This window comes from Papilio xuthus, unplaced genomic scaffold (genome assembly GCF_000836235.2).
Source record: "Papilio xuthus unplaced genomic scaffold, Pxut_1.1 DF825928.1, whole genome shotgun sequence".
Lineage (NCBI taxonomy): Eukaryota > Metazoa > Arthropoda > Insecta > Lepidoptera > Papilionidae > Papilio > Papilio xuthus.
Window position 1 is genome coordinate 5465603 of NW_013532721.1, and position 21760 is coordinate 5487362.

General features: G+C 32.8%; 3 protein-coding genes across 3 annotated transcripts in view; 2 read left to right on the plus strand and 1 right to left on the minus strand.

Annotated features, from left to right (window-relative positions):
- Window positions 1-3757, plus strand: part of ca (RCC1 and BTB domain containing protein claret) — an 11248-nt gene extending 7491 nt beyond the window's left edge. The window contains exons 16-19 of the mRNA XM_013322601.1: window positions 16-98; window positions 256-340; window positions 422-624; window positions 1097-3757. Of these exons, the coding sequence (XP_013178055.1) occupies window positions 16-98; window positions 256-340; window positions 422-624; window positions 1097-1987 (1262 nt within the window). The 3' untranslated portion in view covers window positions 1988-3757. The remainder of the gene's footprint in view (window positions 1-15; window positions 99-255; window positions 341-421; window positions 625-1096) is intronic.
- A 244-nt stretch (window positions 3758-4001) lies between these two features.
- Window positions 4002-11308, minus strand: DLDH (dihydrolipoamide dehydrogenase). The gene is made up of 12 exons (XM_013322713.1): window positions 11155-11308; window positions 10656-10778; window positions 10129-10365; window positions 9635-9775; window positions 8018-8183; window positions 7080-7237; window positions 6149-6285; window positions 5750-5837; window positions 5488-5589; window positions 5081-5218; window positions 4730-4819; window positions 4002-4363 (listed from the first exon to the last, which is right to left on the minus strand). The coding sequence occupies exons 1-12, from the start codon at window positions 11194-11196 to the stop codon at window positions 4298-4300; spliced, it is 1488 nt and encodes a 495-aa protein (XP_013178167.1). The 5' UTR covers window positions 11197-11308; the 3' UTR covers window positions 4002-4297.
- A 571-nt stretch (window positions 11309-11879) lies between these two features.
- Window positions 11880-21760, plus strand: part of LOC106125392 (protein FAM107B) — a 39125-nt gene continuing 29244 nt past the window's right edge. The window contains exon 1 of the mRNA XM_013322574.1: window positions 11880-12117. The gene's annotated coding sequence lies outside the window, so the exon portion shown is untranslated. The remainder of the gene's footprint in view (window positions 12118-21760) is intronic.

Genomic DNA, 21760 nt, shown 5'->3' on the forward strand with positions numbered 1-21760 from the left:
CCCCCGCCCCCGCCCCCGCTCCAGCCGCCGTCACCCCCGACCCGCATCTGCTGCCCCAGCTGGTCGATACAAGGAATGTACGCGGACGTATCGTGCAGGTAGGCTCGACACGTTAAATGTTCTCGATATCACTTTCAATTTACATGAAAATCATATTGGATTTTTTTATGTGTGATAAATTAGCAAACGAACAAACTACAAAATATGTTAAACACTTGTAATACAAATAATATTTAATTTGACTATGTATTCCAGTTGTCCGCGGGATGGCATCACTCGTGCATACTTGACCACACGGGCGCTGTTTATACGTGGGGCTTGAACTTTGACGGACAATTAGGTATCTAATTTTATAGTCGAGTTCTTCATTTAAAATACTACTAGAAATAAGAATAAATTTATATTTTTTCTTTTTTTCCAGGCAGCGGCAATCGAAAGCAAGTTGTGATACCTACGGAAGTGAAAACCCGTCCGGAGGCTCAGCCTGACAATAATAAGAGCAGCCGGACACCGGACACTGATGATGGCAATGTCACCAAAGCGCTGGTGGCATGCGGTGGTGACTTTACCATATACATTGATGATGATGTCAGGATCTACGCGACCGGCAATATGAGCAAACATGTAAGTAACATTAAATTATTCAAACTTTCGTGAGACATTATATTAAACTGATATATAAACTAGTCGGTGCCGCCACCGTACGTATATACGTGAGTGTTTAGCCGTGTTTATATATCATGTAAGTAACATGTGCGTTCTTCCAGACTATAGTCTAGATCCATGCCAAATTTCAGTGAGATCCATGCTGCCGTTCTGGAGACACCTTCTAACATCCATCAATCCATACATCCAAACATTCGCATTTATAATATTAGTAAGATTATTTTTTACTGTTCAAAATAAATAAATAAAATAAGTATATAATTCATAGGTTAGTCAATAAAACTAAAATATTCTTCAATCATTTAACACTTTCCATGCCACTATGGTATTATCGTATGAAAGTGAACTCGTAAGACTGTGGCAGTGAGCATGTCAAAATGTCATAAAATCTTTTAGCTTAAAATGAACTTAATAAAATTTAACTTTTCAGGTGAATAACGAGAAACCGAACAATCGTGTTATAATGATGAAGACAACGAAACGGGTCATAAAGATCCCCGCGAGCCGCAACAGCAACAAGTTCCTGTTCCAGCCGCTGGACCGCCTCGATATCATGTTCCCCTTCGACGTTGATGTATTGCGCCGCAAACCCATTGAACCCGTACCCAATCCATTACTCAACATCAATGACTTCAAGAAGAAATCCTGGCCTGATGATATTATACTTCTCCTCCAACCCTGGATCAATCAGCAAGTGTTGGTAGACAACCCAAATATGGCTGCCAAATTCTCTTATCATAGCAAAATGTACTCAAACTGTCTCGATATGTTACTAAAGTCTTTGAAACATGTTATACCGAACGATCAACTTTACATCACCCATCAGAATGAAGAAATAAGTGCCATAAAAAAGGATGAAATGAAGATTTTAATAACTAACACAATATCTAAAAGAATCAAGGATATATCGATGTCTATATTAAATGAAGAAGTGTTTCCTGTCATGGAAAATAATATTTATCAAGCTTTACCTTGTTGTTGTGATGAATCCAGTTATTTTAAAACGATACAACAAAATGTAACACAAAATGAGAATAATATTTCAGTTAAAGCTGCAGATGTTATAGACAAATGTATAAGTATTTTTCCAATCGATAATGAACTATGGGAAGTTTGTTTTCGTATATCAAAAGATTTTTATATAGATAATGATTTATCTATTCAAGAATTTGAGAAAGTATTGGTCAAATATATGGAATCTCATCCTCCAACAATGGCCGCTGCGTTGATGTACTCAAATGATTGTATGCAATACAGCAAAATATTCACACCAAAATTCTATTTGAATATGTGCAGTCAAGTACTCGATTCTTGGGGTTGAATTGATTATATGAGAAATTTCGTTTGATCAAAATTAACGTACAATCGAGGACATTTTTTCCCTACCCATTTCGGTAAAATTTCTTATACGCTCAATGTAGATCGACCAACTTTTCTGGCCCGGTGAGCATAAATGACACTAAATTAAAATAGCAGGACAGCGCCATCTTGTCAACGTAAAACAAATTGTCATAAAACTCGTCATTGCTGTTTTGTCATTTTTTTATCAAATTATTTTTTAATTTAACCTAATCTGTCTCATCAGGCCAGATATATTTGTCGATCTATAGGTCGAAAACCTTCATAGTAATATATAAAGGTATCAAATTATAGCTGTTAAGGTGCCATTTTGTATTCGCTTGACTTGGGAAGCAAATTTCATTATTTGTATGTCAATATATGTATTGATCCATTAATCCATTAAAATTATTCTTGCGAATTTAGTAGAGAACTTAACAAGAGGTAATGTAGACTCTTCATTATATTTACCTTGAATAATAATTGCCTACGTAGTTAAGATTGAATACAGGGCGTCTTGTAGTAGATATTAGAACTAAATGTTTGTATTGGAATTGACTTCTCTAAGCGTGGGTTTCCACTGCCCTAACTACTGTATAATTATGTATATTGTCCCTGTTTTTACGAACAGAATGAAAGGGATAATATTACCTACAGATATTTAGTGGAAATACACAATCATATTAGTCTGTAAGACAATGTATTCAGTATTTAAATATATTTTACATAATGCAATGTAAATAGTAGGAGACTTTATTCTCGTATCAACGTGTATTTTATATATAAACAACTCAATTGATATCTGAATTTCATCTGTTAAACGTAAATCGTCTGATTGTAAACAAAAAGATCTGTTATAATTTGACATATGATTGCAAAACGCAACAAAACAAACTCATGTTGTGGGCGTCGCCGACGTTTATGTAGATTTAGTACCGACAAGTAAGTTTTGAGTTATCTAGGTTGATATATATTGAATGTATGTTACATACCTAGTACTTATTTTGTAGATTATATATCTATTTTACAATTTGTCGATTCTTCAAGCGGGAAAGTTGTCCTCCTCTCTTTTGGCGACGCCCAAGTATGCAACATTTTGATTTGTAGCGATGAATAACCTATATTACATTGTTTTGAAGACAATTTTTTTTTACAAGTTGACACAATGTGCTTATAGACAGTCAAACTTGTCTGACCCGGTGGGTATAAGTGAAAATATCAATGTTAAAAAAAATGTTTGTCGCATTGTAGCTGTCACGTATGTCATTTTCAGCATATTCTCATAACAGCGTCACTCACCGGGCCAGATAAATTCGTAGCACTATAATAATTTTTTTTTTGTGTAGGATGTTACTGATGTATGTAAACACAACTTCTGTACCCTGCCATGATTTGAACAAATAATGGAAGTTTTGTTTTTTAATTAGGTTCTCTTGCCAATAGTTATATAAGATCAACGTTTTTTTGTTTTAGTTGAATATATCTAACTTTAATGTTATTAGCACATTTTACAATTTTGTCTCGTTATTTTTTATGCCGATTTTCTATTAAGAATGATAGTTAATGAAACTGGTTGCTATTTTTTATTCTTTGTTAACATGTTTTTTGTTCTAGTCAATAGCTTTAGATTATTTTGTTATACAACTAACCCGAATTTATTTTCTCTCTATTCTTACTATTTGTATAATCTACAAAGCATTATATTATATACAATCTTTTAGATCGAAATATGTTTTTAATCTGTGATTTGTTTGCAGCTAACTAAACGCTTTACGTGTATTTTATGTAATTAGTATTATAAGTGTCAATTTTACTTAATAAACGTTTTTTTTAATAAACATGTTTCTTTTCCAAGGTAATTGAAGACTAAAAACTAAAACTTTTCTTGAAAAAACAAAGGCACAATGTGTTTCGAGTATTTCATGGTTATATAACGAGAATAATTATTTTTTTCTTTCAAAGCGCAGGTAACTTACACAGATTAAATAAAAAACCTGTCAGTTTAACATATCATTTATTTTTATAACTTATGTACAACAGAAATTAAATACAACAATATACAATGCAGTAAACTGCAAGACGTTTTGAACTTGTGTGGCGAATCTTTGAATACCAAATAATGAGTTATTTGGAATTATTGTTTAATAAATAATGGACAAAATAAATCGGTGACTGTAATACGGTTACTAAATAAATTAAAATTTTTATTCACATCAGATTCAGACAAGATTCCTAAATATGTCACACTACGACCGGCTTGTAATATGGCGTGGTGTCATCACATGACCTCATTTTAGAAGTTTATCGGTTTCCCGAAGTACGCGGCCAAGTTTGCTTCACGGAGCGCCTCTGCACAAGTCTGTAAAAAAAGTAATAATTTATTAATTTCTCAATTTTTTTAGCATTATTGTACACGGATTAAACATCGTCGTTAGCTCACTATACGCCCCCACTGAGGGGTTCCAAGCCTACACTAAGTCAGGGGGTGAGTTTAAATTTTTCTCATATGTGCAGATTGCATTATGATCTTTTCTTTCACCGTAAGAACGTCGGATAAATGTATATATGTAAATCGAAAATCACATTGGTACATGACGGGATTCGAACCCAGGACTTGCAGATTACAAATGAACCCCTGAGCCATCGACGCTCTCATACAAAATATGTTATTTATTCAGTTGGTTCCGGTTGTTAGAAAGAAATAGGTACAAAAATATATACTAACTGGATGCGCGTGACAGACGCGGGCGACATCTTCAGCTGCGGCGCCGTACTCCTGCGCTAACACCGCTTCGTTGATCAGCTCGCCGCCGCCCTGCGCATGCGCAACATTTACAATCAAGTTCTTAAAACGATGGATGTATGTTTATTTGAAGGTATCTCTCTGGAACACTGCATGGATCTCTATGAAATTTTGTATACATGTAGAACATAGTCTGGCAGGACATATAGGCTACTAGGCTACTAATTAAGTTTTTTTTTAATTCCGTCCACGCTATATTAAAAAAAAAGCTAAATAAAAAATAACTAAAGTCAAGTGCAACTGCTGATCATAAAGAAATATAAAATATCATACGGGTCCGATGATGTGTGTGCCGAGGATGACGTCGGTGGCCTTGTCAGCGAGCACTTTGACGAAGCCGTCGGGCTCGCCGTTTGTCTTCGCGCGAGAGTTCGCCAGGAAGGGGAACTTGCCCACTTTGTACGCCCTGCCCTGTCATCAACAAAACAATATTATATATTATCGTCCAAAAAACATAGATTTGTAAAAAATAGATAGGCGACATTCCATTTATCTACATATACAAAAATTAAAAAAAATTACACTACAGGATCTAGGTTAAGTTAATATGATCTTGTTCGAAGTTGATTTACATTTTCAATTCTCAAGAGGGAGTAGGAGGTGGGGTGGCTGCCTTCTCCTCCCCCTAGCGACCCCCATGATGAGTTTGTTTGCACGTAAATATTTTTCTCATATGTTACCTCTTTCTTAAGATCCTCCTCAGATTTTCCGACCCAGCCCACTTCAGGCGATGTGTAGATAACTGATGGAATGGCGTCGTAGTTGAAGTGTACCGGCATGCCCTGAAAATTAATTATTATAATTTCATTCAAAAAATATATTAAATTCAAATATTTAAGTGCCACTTTTTTGTTTGGAAAATTACTAACACAAATTGAAGAGTTTAGTTTTTTCTTCTTGTCCTTTTTCTTTATTTATAAATACATATTTTTTTATTCGTACCTTAATTCCTTCAACGCACACAATGCCTTCATCCTCAGCTTTGTGAGCCAACATGGGGCCGTGGATGCAGTCGCCGATTGCGTAAATTCTACAAAAAAAAAAAAGTTGAAAATACTTTAATTTCATATATAATAGTATGTTTAATCAAGACTCATTTTATAATATTATATTAAGAAACATGAACAGTTTGAAAGAAACCTATTCAGTCAGTACAGGCATAGCGACTACATATGAAATATATAAATTTGCTCCGGATCTTGAAAGTGGAAGTGATCTTTTTAACGAAGATCTTGGCAGACAGGTTTTTTTTTCAGGCGACCAAAATCTCTTTTCGAAGATTTTACGTAACATCCTGTTCAAGCCTTAGTGGGCACTTAGTAATGTCTATGAGATAGTTACCCGGGAATGGTGGTCTGGAATTTGTTATTGACAGGCACACGGCCGCGGTCGTCCAGCGCGATGCCCACCTTCTCCAAGCCCAGACCCTTCGTGTAGGGTCGTCGACCGATAGATATCAGCACCACGTCGCAATCCAACTGACAAACAAAATATCTTTTATATAACCTTAACTAACTTATAATTTATATAACTGTTTAAGGAGGTTTAACAATTTTAGCTAGAAATTTACATTTTTGAAATTAGTAATTTCGGAGTAGTTTCTATGTCTTTTTAAGAATAAGAATAAATTTATTTCACAAAAACACGTTAGAATAATATACAGTGAAGTATCTTGCAGACCCCGAACTAGGCTGAGCCTGTATCTCGGGGCCTAGGAGTGCACTAGCCATGAACAAAATAACAGTACGTACAATTTTTGCTATTCAAGTTCTACTTTTTTATTTAAACTCTGTACACTAACCTTAATTTTAAAAATAAACAAAACTATGGCTCTAATATATTAAATAGTAAAATCAATAGAATTTCTATTTTCTATTTCTATAAATTACAATATGTTTATGCGAATCATTTTTAAATTCAATATATTTTGTTGTAATGTTAAGTAAACTAATTGTCCTCAATAATTAAAATGCTACACAAAGACGTATATCACGTAGACGAAGTCGCGTGAGCAGCTAGTCATTGCATAAAATTTTCAGTAAAAATGTCATCGTAAGAATTCAAATAAGATTTCTATACTCTTAAAATAATATGACCTCAATTTCATATTTGTTGTTTATGTCAAGTAAGATAACCTGATAACATTCAACCTTAACCTCAAATCTTCCGTGAAACATATATGCATCTAATATCAATCAGTCAATTAATATTTAACGGCTAAACTGAGTGTTACCTTAACGACTATGCGTGTTACAGTTATACGTAAAATTACCGTTTCCTTATTTCCACCTTTAGCCGCCTCTACATCAACCTTGACACCGCTACCTTCCTTCCTGACACCCATTACTTTAGTGCCGAGCTTGAACTTCATACCTTCTTTGACGAGGATTTTCTGTAACGTTTTAGACACTTCTCCGTCAATGCCCACACCTGGAACAATGTCCATTATAGAACTTAGTATTTATCATATTAGGTTTAGATGGATGGAAGAAGTCTGCGGAATTTCTAAACAGACCTTGATGAAATTAGGCAAAAAAGTAGAACATTGTCTGGAAGAAGACATAAGGTACTTATTAAGTTATTCCTCGCGGGCATAGTCTCGGGCTACAGCTAGTTATATTGGTAATTCTGTTGTAAATATTTTTTTTTAATAAGACCGATGATTAATGTACATTTTTTGTTTTGTACTATATTAAAAAGATATGTGAGAGCACACATTCACTGATTTACGATACTTTATCTTGATAAGAGATTATATTTAAATTGCAGATATGAATAGAAATAAGAAATATAATTCATACATAAAACATAGCATACATATTATGTAAATGTTATAAAACAAACAAATAAATAACTAAATGTAAATGTTTGGATGGATGGATGTTTGTTTAAAGGTATGTACAGAACAGCTGCATGGATCTCGTTGAAATTCCGTACAGATGTAGAACATAGTCTGGAAGAATACAGAGGCTACTAATTAAGTTTTTTTCTTTTAATTTGTCGCGGACAGATTCGCGGTCAACAGCTAGTAATATTATAATATAAAATTAGCTGTCATGAGCCAAGTCATTATTTTTATGACTATTCATCTGTTAAGTTGATATTTACCTATCTTTAGAACAAATGTATTTGTTCATTGAAATAAATGCAAATTAAGCACATTAATATTACATTTTATACAAAAAATTTTATACTGAGAGTTTTTATTACCTCCGATAGATTCAAGGAACTCTACCGCAACAACTTCAGCACCAAGTCTTTGATAAACTGAACCCAGCTCAAGGCCAATGACTCCGGCACCAATCACCAACATTTTCTTAGGTACTGATGGCAGAGAGAGTGCTCCCGTTGATGTTATGATTTGTTTCTCGTCAAACTGCAAATTATTTATTGGTTTAAACATCTTACTAATATTATAAATACGAATGTTTAAATGGGTGGATAGATGGATGGGTGTTTGAAGGTATCTCCGGAACGGCTGCATGGATCTCGCTGAAATTTTGTATAGATGTAGAACATACTCTGGAAAAATACGTAGGCTACTTATTCAGTTTGTTTTTATTATCGCATAGGAGTCGCGGGCGTCAGCTAGTTTTAAATATAGGCAAATATGGATAAGTGAGAAAGCAATAGTAATTGTTCAGTCCGACAGACAACCTCCGAAAGCGAGAAACTAGGGTTGGAAGATACCTTTATAAGCGAGAAATATTGCTGTCACTTCCAGGTTCGACCATACATTTGGATTCAAATAAGACAATGTAGTATAAGTAGACAGCATCTTAATAAGTAAGGTGAGGAAGCAAATTCTACAATTTTGAGGACAGTATCTAATACTTTATATTCTAAAAATCTCATTAAACAGCCTGCATTTTAATAAAAATCTAGTCACAACCTTCCATTTCAGTACAACAACAAAATTAACAGTAAATGAATAAAATGAATGTTACTTATATAAATCTTTAGTGATGTGGTAATGTGTTTATGGATATCATAATTGAAAATAATTTTTCACAACATTTTTGCAACCAAAATATATGAATAACAATGTACATATTGTTGCATTGAAACACTAATTTATGTAAACAATAAATTAAAAGAATGTATATGAATAGAATTGTAATCATATTTCAACAAATGTATTTCATTTTTACATTTCATATTTTCATACCAAGAATTTCAACAAGAATTTTCTTTCCGATGAACTTTACTTTGTTAAGTAAAAGATTGGATGATCAAATATTGATATAATGTTATGGAAAGGGAATAATGGCATATTGCCAAAGACAGTTTTAACTATGAATTATGTAAAACATGTTTTTATTTATGATGTATGCTCAGTGAGGATATATAGTGAGCTGATGAAGATTTGTTTTTAGAAACCAAAGTAAAAAAGGTGACACAACAAGGAGTTAAAATATTACCTGAATAAGCATGAATTCAAGGGACCATAATAATTTTTTGTCACTCTTACAGTTTTGCACTTTAGCAATCTTCAGTTAGGACTAGACCAGTCTTTCCCAAAGTGGGTGATAACGCCCCCTTGTAGGCACTGCAGGTCTCAAGTTGCGGGTTATAGTTTCGTTAACAATTCTCCGTTAATATACATGTATATAGGTCAAAATAATTAATTAATTTAATTTGAAAGTATAGTGGATTTTAATTATGTGAAAATATGGGGGCGCTAAAAAAATATTTATTCTCAAAGTCGGCAGTAGACAAAATAAGTTTGGGAACCACTGGTCTAGACAATGACTTTCGCTTATAAAGGTTTCTGGCTTTTCAGGTTTGACTGTAATGGTACAATTAATAACAAGTAAATAAACTTACAGTAACTCCGGGGAATGGTGTAACTTCAGAGCCAGTAGCGATAAGAATGTTTTTGGTGTTAATTGTCTCAACACCTTTGTCTCCCTTCACCTCAACTTTGTTGGGGGCAACAATTGATCCCACACCTCTAACAAGTTGTACCTAAAAATAACATATTATACCTACATGATTATAACATTTTAACTTGTTGAAGTGCTTATTTATGGTTCAAATTATACATAATATCTTTGATGGTAAACATGCAAACATTAAAATATGTAGAATTACAAGTGTTGCCAGAGATTAGTAGTAAACATGGTGATTTGCAAAGTGTAACTGCCTTGATAGTATTATCTAACATCTGTATGGCTGCTGACATAACCTAATTTTTCAATTTAATAAGCCTCATAGATCTTTTTTGATTGAACACATTAAAAATTATATTTTTAGCATTAAAGATCATCTATAGAAGGATAATTAACAAGCCAACTAAAGATATTTGATAAGAAACTTACCTTGTTCTTTTGGAAAAGCATAGCAATACCGCCTGTCAATGCTTTTACTGAATTAACTTTGTATTTCATCATTGCATCAAAGTTGAAGGAAACATTTCCAACTTCAATACCGCGATGCTTGAAGTCATGTTTAGCCATATGATACAAATGTGAGTTGTGCAGCAGAGCTTTGGATGGAATGCAACCAACATTCAGGCAAGTTCCGCCTAGAGTTGGATCTTTCTCTACAGATATTGTCTGGAAAATAAAATACATTGCTGCAATATTATCAATAACTGTAAATAGTACCTTAGGATGAAAATATTTTCTTTGACTATTCATGTAAATATTATTAAACAATGCAGTATAGCAGAAGTGTAGCATTACCCTGCCATGGACTGCTTAGGCTCAGTGGCACCAGTTAGTGTATACATTGAGCCAGTTTTACAGTAGCACTGATTTTGAGTGCTACTGTAAAACTAGCTTATTGTACTGGTTTCATTTTAAACGAGGTATTATTGTATAATTTGTATGGAATAAATCTTTACCTTCATACCCAATTGGGCAGCTTTGATTGCAGCAACATAACCGCCAGGGCCCGAACCGATTACAACAAGGTCAGCTTCGTGAGTGGTGGCATAGTGTCTTGTAGCGATTCGTAAATTTCCACCCTATAACATAGCAACAAATTATACCCGCATATATTAACATAAGCTGTCTCTCTTGTTACAATGTAAATAAAAAGAAAATATTTTTTTATTTATTAAAATATAACAATAACCTATCAGACTTATAATTTGATATACATAACAAGAAATAACGAAACATGTATGAGTTTGACAGGCGGTCACATGTTGAAGGTCGATTTCAGGATGATTTATGTAAATATCTAATGAACCAAAAAACTAAAGATGACTTATTAAAATATCCTAATTAACACAATTTTTCGATAAAATTCTCTAAAATAGTTGGATACCAAGTCGTTGCATAACATTTTGGCCCACTAATAGAAATGTTTAAATGATAATGAAAATGTGTTAGACAAACCTTTACTGATGAAGTTGCAAGCTTAAGGAATTTGTAACCCATTTTTTTAATGTATTTTAAACAATTTTTTGTATTTTTTGAATATTTTTATAAATATTCGGAACCCTGGCGATCACGTCTAGACAGATACATTAAATGTCAACGTCAAAGTCACGAAAAAAATCATTCGATTATATTGTTGGCAATGTTGCTAGATATAAAATCGAATATGTGGAGGAAAATACTGCAAACAAAAAGTTTTATTCATTTCTTTATTAATTAGTGAAAATTTTTGTTTATCTATTTAGAGCCGGTTTTTATACGGTAGTATACATATACAATAGTACCATTAAAAAAATCACACAAATATTTATGATATGCATGCCAATTAAAGACACAAATTTACATCAGACATATTATTTACTAACAATATTTGTAATCGTGGTTTTTATACGTTAGATAAAGTTATTTTTATAACCAATTATTAAATTGATCTATCAGCAATATTATTTTTGCAGTGTAGTAATTAATATGGTGCGTAAGGTTTTTATATTCGGTATTTTTCTTTGTTGTACTTAAGTGATTACCAAGTAAAACGCCTTTTCCACTTAATTTTACATTTAAACTGAATTTAAGACAAGTTTCAGTGTGTTTCTTATTTAAACATAATTTTAGGTTATCGATTAGGTACCTTAACAAAAATACAAAAATTCTAAGACGTTGACAACTCAATTGTGGGCAACACTTTAATGCGCGCGCTGCTGAGATCGGAAGTTTGTTTATCAATCAAATCAACGGATTGGTACGAACGGTTGCGGTTGTGTTCAGTTCTTGTGTATACGCACTTGCTTCGTAAATAACAGTGATTTTTATATACAAAATTTTAAGTCAAAATATCGTTTCAGCAATTACATACATAATTAAAAATACAAGTGATATTTAATTTCGTCTTAGACAAGGAAATTGGCGGGATTTTTTATTTAGGTATGTACAATATGCTTTATAATCCAAAATATTAACGTATTATTTTGAATATGATTAAGCTTGTAAAATAAACACATTTTTATTTGATGTAAGCATTTTAAAAATATTGCGTTAGTTTACAACGATAGCAAATGAACATCTAATCTGGATGTAACATTATTACGTCTTCATCATTTTCGTCTAATTGAAGTAGTTTTTTTTAAATTATTTTAAGACAATATATATAAAAGTAAGATGTTAGATAAATTTTTAATTTTTGTTTATGTGTGTTTCAATAAAAAGTAGGTATTAATAATTAATATAAATCTGTTAACGTTTAATAGACGGTTGATACAAATAATTTCCAACATGTACCAATTTAAACTAAAATTAAAAAAATATATAAAATTGTTAAAGAGGTAATTAAAAACTTAATACAATTAATCATATAAATAGACGATAACTTCCATGTAAATCTAATTCATAGTACATAATGCAAACATTAACAAAATATAATATTCAAATTCCATTTACATACATTAAGGTGTAATGTAATTGAAATGTATATCCCCTTTTGTTTATAAAACGCATTCATGGCATGATATGACACACTTTTAGTGTCACATATATTTACATAACTTCCGCTTTAAATATTATCTGTATTAGATAAGTTCTATTAGTTATTTTATAGGAACACTAACAACATATTTATTAAAAAAAATCTGTGTTAATTCATTCGTCTTTAATGAATTTTATTCACAAAACCTTTTATGTAGTTGCAATAAACAATATTTAAGTGGGCTTAGCTAACATTGTGTTTTAGTTGCATGATGAGGAAATATATTCAATTTTAATAATCTTATATTTGACTTTATAAATTTATGTAATCGAAGCTCGAAGCTGGTTCATGAGGAAAAATATCGAAATCGTTCTAAATTTAAAAAACGCAAATATTATACCATGTAGGAAATCATTTTTTTTTCTCAGTAGGAAAAAGATAGGCTGATGATGTAATAAACTTGTTTCTTAGTATCGATTTCGGCTAAAGTTAACCGTCATCAGGTAGACCTTAACTAACATACACAAAATAAAAACAGAAAAAAATTACCCAGTTTTTTGCGTGTCTCCTAAGAATGCAAATTTCTTAGAAGAGATTTTTGAATCTATGAATAAATTTAATTATATTGCTTTTAATTACTTAAGATCTGAATATGAAATGCAAAATACTAACGGGTGATAAAATAAAATAAAAACAAACAAAAATATATTCCTCTTACATTGAGAGTTGTCGCTTTTTACATCATATTAATATTATTGAGAAAATTGGAGTGAGTGTATTTAGATGTCCATTTCTTTAAGGAAGGATAAAGAAGCCTCGAGCTGGAATGTTACCGGTTCACATAAAGGCAACATGTGTGTTTCGTAACTTAACCTTCAAAAATTCCTCGCACGCGCAACAGCACAATACCTTTTTAATTAAGATAAGATGCCTGAAGTGATGTCATCATATTTACGAGCGTACATTTTATGTCAACTTCCCGCGCAGTTTAATGACCGATGTGTCAAACTTATAATAAACAAACGTATATCAAGGTGCCTAATATCTGTATAATATGCCGAAAAAAATAGTATTTTTTCATGTTGCATATACTAAGCAATCATACGTGATTGTGTTAAGTTATATTATTTTTGTTTCAACGCTTGTTTATGTTTTCAAAATCTCTTGGTTTATAATTTACATTATATTTCAAAATACTTATGAAGTTAAGTTTAGAAGGTAATTAAAAATAAGAGGGCAAGGAGTAATACATCGCAATTTGCTAAGGTTCAGGATACCTTGTTTAAAAATGTAACAATAAACCATTCTACCATAACCACATCTTTAACATTCAAAATACAAACGAGTAACCTGATTTTGTTTTTCGCGCGTACTCCAATCAAATGGATAACTGCGTCAATTAATTGGTGATAACTTAATGTTGCTTATTACGAAAGAGAACATTATACCATCAGTAGGCTGATTTCGTTAAAGTAGAAACTTTACCACAAAGATATTTGTTGCGGCCTTGTGTAAAAAAGGCATACGAGAATAACCTACATTGTGCATAAAACTCGCTGAAAAAGTAGTGGAAAATATTACACGTTTGGTACCCGGCTTACTAACATTTAAGATTAAAATAGGTCAAGGTAACACTCGTTTATCTTCTGCTGTTTTCATTCCCTTGAAATGAAGTGTTGAAATGGGTATAATATACATCGAGATAGTGTAATAATCAAGTAATTAGTTAACAAGAAATCTCACGATGGATTTAGTGTAATAATAAACAAACCTATAAACAAGATGAGGAAACCTTTGAAATAAGGGGCGCAAACGACGTTTTGTTTTTGTTTCAAAGATTTACACAATACTAAACTCACAAGCAAATCAGTAAGCTTAACTCAAGGTTACCATTTTAATTGGCGCAAACTATGTAAAATTTTATTAGTGAACCTCAACGTCTTGGTACTTTTCAAAGCAGTTGTTATAAACATTTTCATATTTTAATAAAGTTTCAAAACATTGTCAAGATAAATATTTTAATTAACTTAGTAGGTATTTTAACGAGTAAGCGGACCGTATAACATAGTAACCGGATATTTATGTATTACTTCAGTTGTGTATAACTCTTAAGCGTAATATTGTACACATATTTTCTTAGTTTTGTTTGTTTATACACTGGACATAAACAGCGTTAGGTTTACACTAACATTACAAGAACATGATCCCCTCATTGTAGCGAGTTTCAAAGAGTATCGCCTTTCGTAAACAAACAGCCACCTCCAGTAAAACTTACAATAATCACAACAATGTACGTTATTACTGTGACGTATTTTGTTATTATTCACGATTGACTCCTTAACCACAATGTTCAAGCAAACCGAAAATAGAAAAATTAATAGTTTAATATTCCTTCTTTCTTCCTTTACAGTTAATTTGTTCGTCCAATAATTTTTGTGTCCTTCCAACGCAAAGGTTTTCTTAAACCTTTAACTTACACCAAATAAACAATGTTAGTATCTTGATATGACGAAACACAATCGAGGCGATCGCTATGTACACATCGAAATACACATTATGCATTTTAATTGAGTGCTGATTAATGAAACTACGTCAAGGCTTCCAAAAGGATATAAGATTTCACAACAGTCTTAATACGATTATTAATTATTATTGTAACAAAAGACTAATCGCATCGTAAGGTCCGCCCTACGACCGCTGCTCGTGTGGTTATAACCCACCATTATAATCCGGTTAAGTCTCGTGCCCCCTATCCGTCGTTCATAGTGAGTGCGCAATGGAACAGGTAATCCTGTTAGTTGGCCGTGACACGCCGGCTTCCATGATACGAGTACGTGCATTCAGTCCGGCCGCGATGTGCGACGCTAGGGCTCGCAACCCGGCCCCGGCGCCCGCTATACGGGAGAAGCTCGCCATATACGAAAACGGTATTCAGTTTGCGATGTCTACGATATTATCTCAAACATCCCTTATAAGAGTACAGTTCCACTACGTGTTTGCGATTGAAAGTGTTGGCCGTTGTGTTCGTTCTGTCAGGAACGTTTCACTGGCTAGTTGGCATTTGGAGCACGTGCTTGTAGCGATGGGTTAACATGACGAGCGCCATGTCCAGTGCTTTCACGCCCCGTGATTGTGATATCCGATCTCTTTGACACACTGCACCTGGCTAGTGTAAGCTGATCCGTATTGTGTCTTGCTATATGTACATCATGGTATCATAATAACGCTGTTCTGTTTTTGTATGTAGATGTAATCCTAGTTTGTTATTTTTTCTTATAAAGTGATGCTTGCCTGTAATAAATATCATACATATCTGTAACTCAATCAGAAATACTTCAATTTATCAAAAGCGAGACGTAAGAAATGGAAGTAAAACATGAGTAAGTATAGTCCTCCGAATAAGCACAGCATTCATTTATAACATACCATAGACTCAGATGTAATATGATAAGCATTGATTAAACACGGTATTAATAATCTTACAAGTGCACATCCGCCGCATTATAGTTAATGCGGCAAAACATTGAAATGCACTAATTACGTAATGTTTTCGGTGCACTAATTTTGTAACATTCGCGATTTTGTATTCGCTGAGTTTTGTGCAGGTGAAATCTCGCTAGTGGGTTGTGATGTAAATAGTTATACATTCGAATTGCGTTGTCTGCTGTCTTAATTTATATGTCCTCAAAACCAAAATGTTTATAGTCATTTTATTATCCATAAATTTATGAGCAAAGCGGTTAAGTAGCTGACGTATGACTTAAGAATATTTCGACGAAAATTAAATCCAATATTCAAAACCAAAATACGAATTTATTTTGCTAAAATCATACGCCCACCATATTATATTCTATACAGAAATTTAGTCTCAGATATCCACGATTAATGTCATACCTAAATGCTAAATGGTAGTAGCGAATTGATCGAAATATTGAAAGTGTTGGTTTCCGATGTCGTTTGTTTCTTTTCGAACCTTATTAGAGTAACATGATGTTAATTTAATTTAAAATAGTTACTCAATGTATAATAGATGTTAAGTAGGGTGTCGGCGGTATTACGGGTGCTGTACTAGTGTAATCGGTGCCTCATAGCTTTGTTGTCAGAACATAATGAACAATTGTTCCCAGGACAATCTGCGCACTGAGCGGTGGAGTGAATAGGCACTTATCTTTTTTGAGGCATTTTTTAACCTCCTGTATATAGTCTTTGCTTTTATTTCTAAATCTAGAAGTAAAAAAAGAGACAAATTTACAAAAGGATAGACAAATTAATAATTTCAATTTATTTATGAAGAACACGAAGAATACACTCATACTACTACTAAAGTAAGACGTAACCTTTAATTTATTATTTGTGAAGTGACTGAAAAACGAAATAATTGGATCAATTGTGATGAAGTTACCCCCTTGTTTATTTCAATTATTACAATCAGCGGTTGAGTTGTGAGATTTAAGAGGGTCCTATAATTTCTCATGCATTCATATTTTCTTTGATTGAATGATTGCTTGAATAATGTTAGATTAAATCCTTAGTTTAATAGCAGAGAACATCCATAAAAATTTATGTTTTATGGATGTTCAGTCTTAATTTAAAAACCCTTAAATTTAAATTTAAAGTTAACCACAAACAATAATTCTGTTAATTAAACTTCAGTTCTGGTAAACAACACCATCAAATAAGTTATTACTTTTTGAAACAAGTTTATAGGAGATTGAATGTTATGTTACTTAAGTATAAGCAATGATACGTGTATTACATCTTTAGTACAGTAAAAAAATAATTACTTTTTTGTCGAGATGTAACACTAAGTTCGGCCGTCCATGTCGAAATTCCATTCGAGTATCATCGTGACTGTAACGTAAGAGTGAGATTATAGCTATCACAAGACATACATGGATCTAATATTTTACATTCGTAACATTTGTAAAATGTGTTAATATCACCAGTAGAATATTTATAATTCGAACCTTGTTAAGTCAAAAGATATGTCAAAAATCCGTTCTCATCATATCGAATTATTCAGACTTTGTGACACGAAAAAAATGTTATTTAACTGCGTAGACATTTTAGTACGTATTTTTTACTTAATAACTAGTATTTGAAAAATTAGAAGACTTAATAAGTCAAAGTATTTTGCATTTTCCTTCACATTTGAGATAAAGAGATCTTACTGTATTTCCACAACAAACGAACATATTACATTTTATCTGAAAGTTGAAGTCAGAATAGCATTAACATGACATTGTATTTTCATGACTTTACAATATCCTTGTATTTTGAAACGGTGAATATGATTTTTCCTCCCGTCCGTAGAAATACAATGCGCGTCGTGTTTCTGACGACATGTTGACACGAGAAAAGAATTTGTTCTTTTACACAACGAGTCTTGGAAATATACAAGAAAAACCGCGAGCCCTCATTCTAGCTCTTAGACAACGTCTCTAGAGAACTCATCTCAACGAGATGCGTCTGTCCCGCACGTAGCAACATGTATATACACAAATGCAAAGAAATAGAGAAAATATTGCATTTTTAAAATTTGAGTCTTAGCTTTTATGGTTATCTAGAATTAAGATACTTTTACAAGCCGGATACTGCCATTATTTTTTAAAATGTTTGTCTTTGGCCATAAAACATATATTAGGCACAACATCTTGTCTTATCTCGTACAAAATCTCGGTAAAATTGGATATGTTAATCTGGTCGCAATCACAAAATATCATAATCAGGATGGAATCAAAACAGAGAAATCTACACGTTAATTTTGAATATAGTCATTAAATAATAATTGCCAATTTTTAATATTCGCTCTGCTATCCAATGTGAAATGTACAAAAGATACTCTTGCGCTTGAGGGCTGTGTGGAAATCATTAAAACCCTCTCCATGATCACCCTGAGTATATCATGAGAGGCTTGGGGATCTCATACTAAACGCATCGATGTTCCTCTACACTAAACTTGAGCACGTCTCAAGGGAAGTAAAATCCCCAAGCAATTTAACTATGCTAAGGTTGGTACTTAGGCCCCACTTCATGTCGCAAACTCTATGCCGCATTCTAAAATACTTAGTATCAGACTAAAGCAACCGTTGGTACACCCTTGGAACCTTTGTATTTTTTTATTTTGAGACACTTATCGAGTACAGCGACAAGCAAGAGGCTAGGTAAATATGAAGTTATCAAACCTGCTAACATATCAATGATCAGAATAAATATTTCAAGGTTCTGTTTTTCATCTTCGTAACAATCTTCGGTTGCAAAGTAAGTTTTCAAAGAATTTAGTGTATCCTTGTCATTTTCACGCACGCGCTGTACAGCGGTGTACGATCGGCGTCGCTATGCGGAACAACGGTTATAAGTTTGTGTATTGCATTACAAAACGGGTTCGGCATTAGGTATGCCGATCGCGGCATTTGGCGCGACTCGGACAAAGGGATCGGGATGAGGATAAGCCGACGCCTTGGGTGGCAATGCGCTCCCTTTCTTGTCTTTGTCCTATCTATTTGCGCTCACGACCGACTCTAATGCTATGGATCTAATATCGATTTTGAACTGCACGCGCATACGATTATAAGACTTTGTAAATGTGTTTTGATTATTATCAAAAAATGTTTTTAATATCGCCTATTTTTATCTAATAAATATGTAAGGTGATAAAACAAGATAGAACAGTAGCTTACAATGCAGTTTTTGTGTTGTATTTTTAATAATATTTCGTATTATGGTTACGCTTTAATTTATTTTCTTACTAATAAAATAACATTTAGATCGTCTTCTCTATCTTTGTTTATCGTCCATCAGCTTATCAGCCACAACTAAATGCGAAAGCTCTAATGGGCTCTTTCATTAAATGAAATGTAGGTTACCGTGCATTTTCGCATTAGATTTACCGCAATAGTGTTAAGTGTTTACTTATCGGCTTGGGTGTAAAATTGAACGGCATTTCAAACAATGCTCCGACAATAGCACAGGAGTTTAAACCTCCTAGGAATAGTTAAAGTGTTGATTGGCTTCTTAGAACTAGCACTCCGAGACTGTTTAGTGTTAACAATGTTGTATTTTCGTTAAACAATCAACAAGGAAGTCGTATTTGTTAAACCAAAATAGTAATCCCTTTTGATTCCTTACTACATATTTATGTAGGATTTTTACAATTTAGTTAATAAGGTTTAATTATTAAAAATGTAGCATTTGTTTAAAAACTATAGAACTCTCCAATGATGCAAAATAATAGTTGTCATTGAATTTTGTAAAGATATAACACAAATTTTAATAAAATAACCGAAAGAAACTATCAAACTGTAAAATACACAACACTTCGTAATTGTAATTGATGATAAAACTACGTGACATTTACAAGCTTTATTTGAATTGTTGGACCATTTATCCTTCTTTGCATATCCTACTGTTTATGAGACGGAAGATAAAGCAAATAACAATTGAGATGTGATGTTCAATATACATTTATCGTCACGTTTTCCATAATTAAACTTGCATTATTTCTGAATAGTACAATAGTAGACATGTAATGTAAATAACTATGTACACATACATCATACTTCATACTAGTATTTTAAATGCAAATGTTTAAACGGATGGATGGATATTTGAAGATATCACCGGAATGTCTGCATGGATCTCAGTAAAATTTGGCATAGATGTTAAACATAGTCTGAAAGAACACAAAGGCGGCTTATTAAGTTTCTTTTGAATTCCGCGAGGATGGAGTCGCGGGCGATAGCTAGTATTACTAAATGAATTAATAATGTGTCATTTAAACATACCCTCGTTGCATACTGCTAGTTATTTACATGTTGTTTAATTATCGATAACTACTACAATTTACTTGATCTGTGCTAGTTTCAGCGTAATACAGCGTAATATTTTAATAAGTTTTGATCGTTAAATATTTGTTAAATCGTGTCACTGATGTTTAATAATTTAAACATTTTTACCCGCCCGTAAAATTAATAATCAAGTTACTTGTTAAGTAATTTTAACTGTGTTTTAATATTGCCAACTTAATCGTTACTTGTACAATCCTATTGGACTAATTATGACGCCTATTACAATAAACACGAATTGTAGTTTTGTGTACATCTGGAGTTTGAACCTTTGACCTTCTAATTCTGAGAAGTCTTGTCAATAATCTATCACTGACACGTGGCAGAATAAATTATGTTTCTACTGTACCGTATCAAACAGTAAGCTATTCTAATATTCCAAACGGAATTCCGACAGTTGGAGTTGTTCGCGTGTCAAACGAATACAGCGTCAAATCACTAGAACATGTTTACTGTTATTAGAGTAATCAAAGTTACGTACGATAATTAAATTATTTCCTATTACAAAAAGTTTTAAATATTATTTATGAAACTTCTTTTGTGTATATAGTTAATCTTACTAATATTATAAATACGAAGTTTAGATGGATTGATGTTTGTTAGACGGTATGTCCAGAAGGCTCAACGAATCTCGATGAAATTTGGTATAGATGTAGAAAAACACATGGGTTATCAAATTGATTATTTTTTATTCTGGACGGAGTCGCGGGAAAAAAGTTAATTTACTAAATAATAGTAGACCAACGCAGAATATTGTAAGTATCAGTAAATTTCGAATCAATATACAATATTATGTAATATTATTTAAGAGAAGTCAAGCTAAGACTTTTCTTTAACTTGACTATCCATCAAATTGTTACTGGAAAGTTATTTTTAACATGACAATAAATTAAGGTAAACAGTAGCAACACTGCCAAAGGCTTTAATAATTCATTAGCCGAAACGTTTAAGTTTGAAAGTTCTTTACGTTGTAGATAACGTACGCAAATGTCTTTAGGAAAGTAGCGGAATTGTCGTTGTTACGACACTGGGCATTACGCGTTTGTCGTAACGTTGTAAGAGAGTTAATCGCATTACTTACACAAACCTGTTGTCATTTTATCCCGCGGTAAAGTAACCGGACTGTCGTCACACGTCACTATCAGTCACCTTCCATCTCAAAGAATTTCGACTGTAATGGAATGTCAACACTTCGAGCTCTTTCGATTTGTTGTACTGATAAACGGATGCTTTACACTTTAGTGCTATCGTTTGTCGGCGA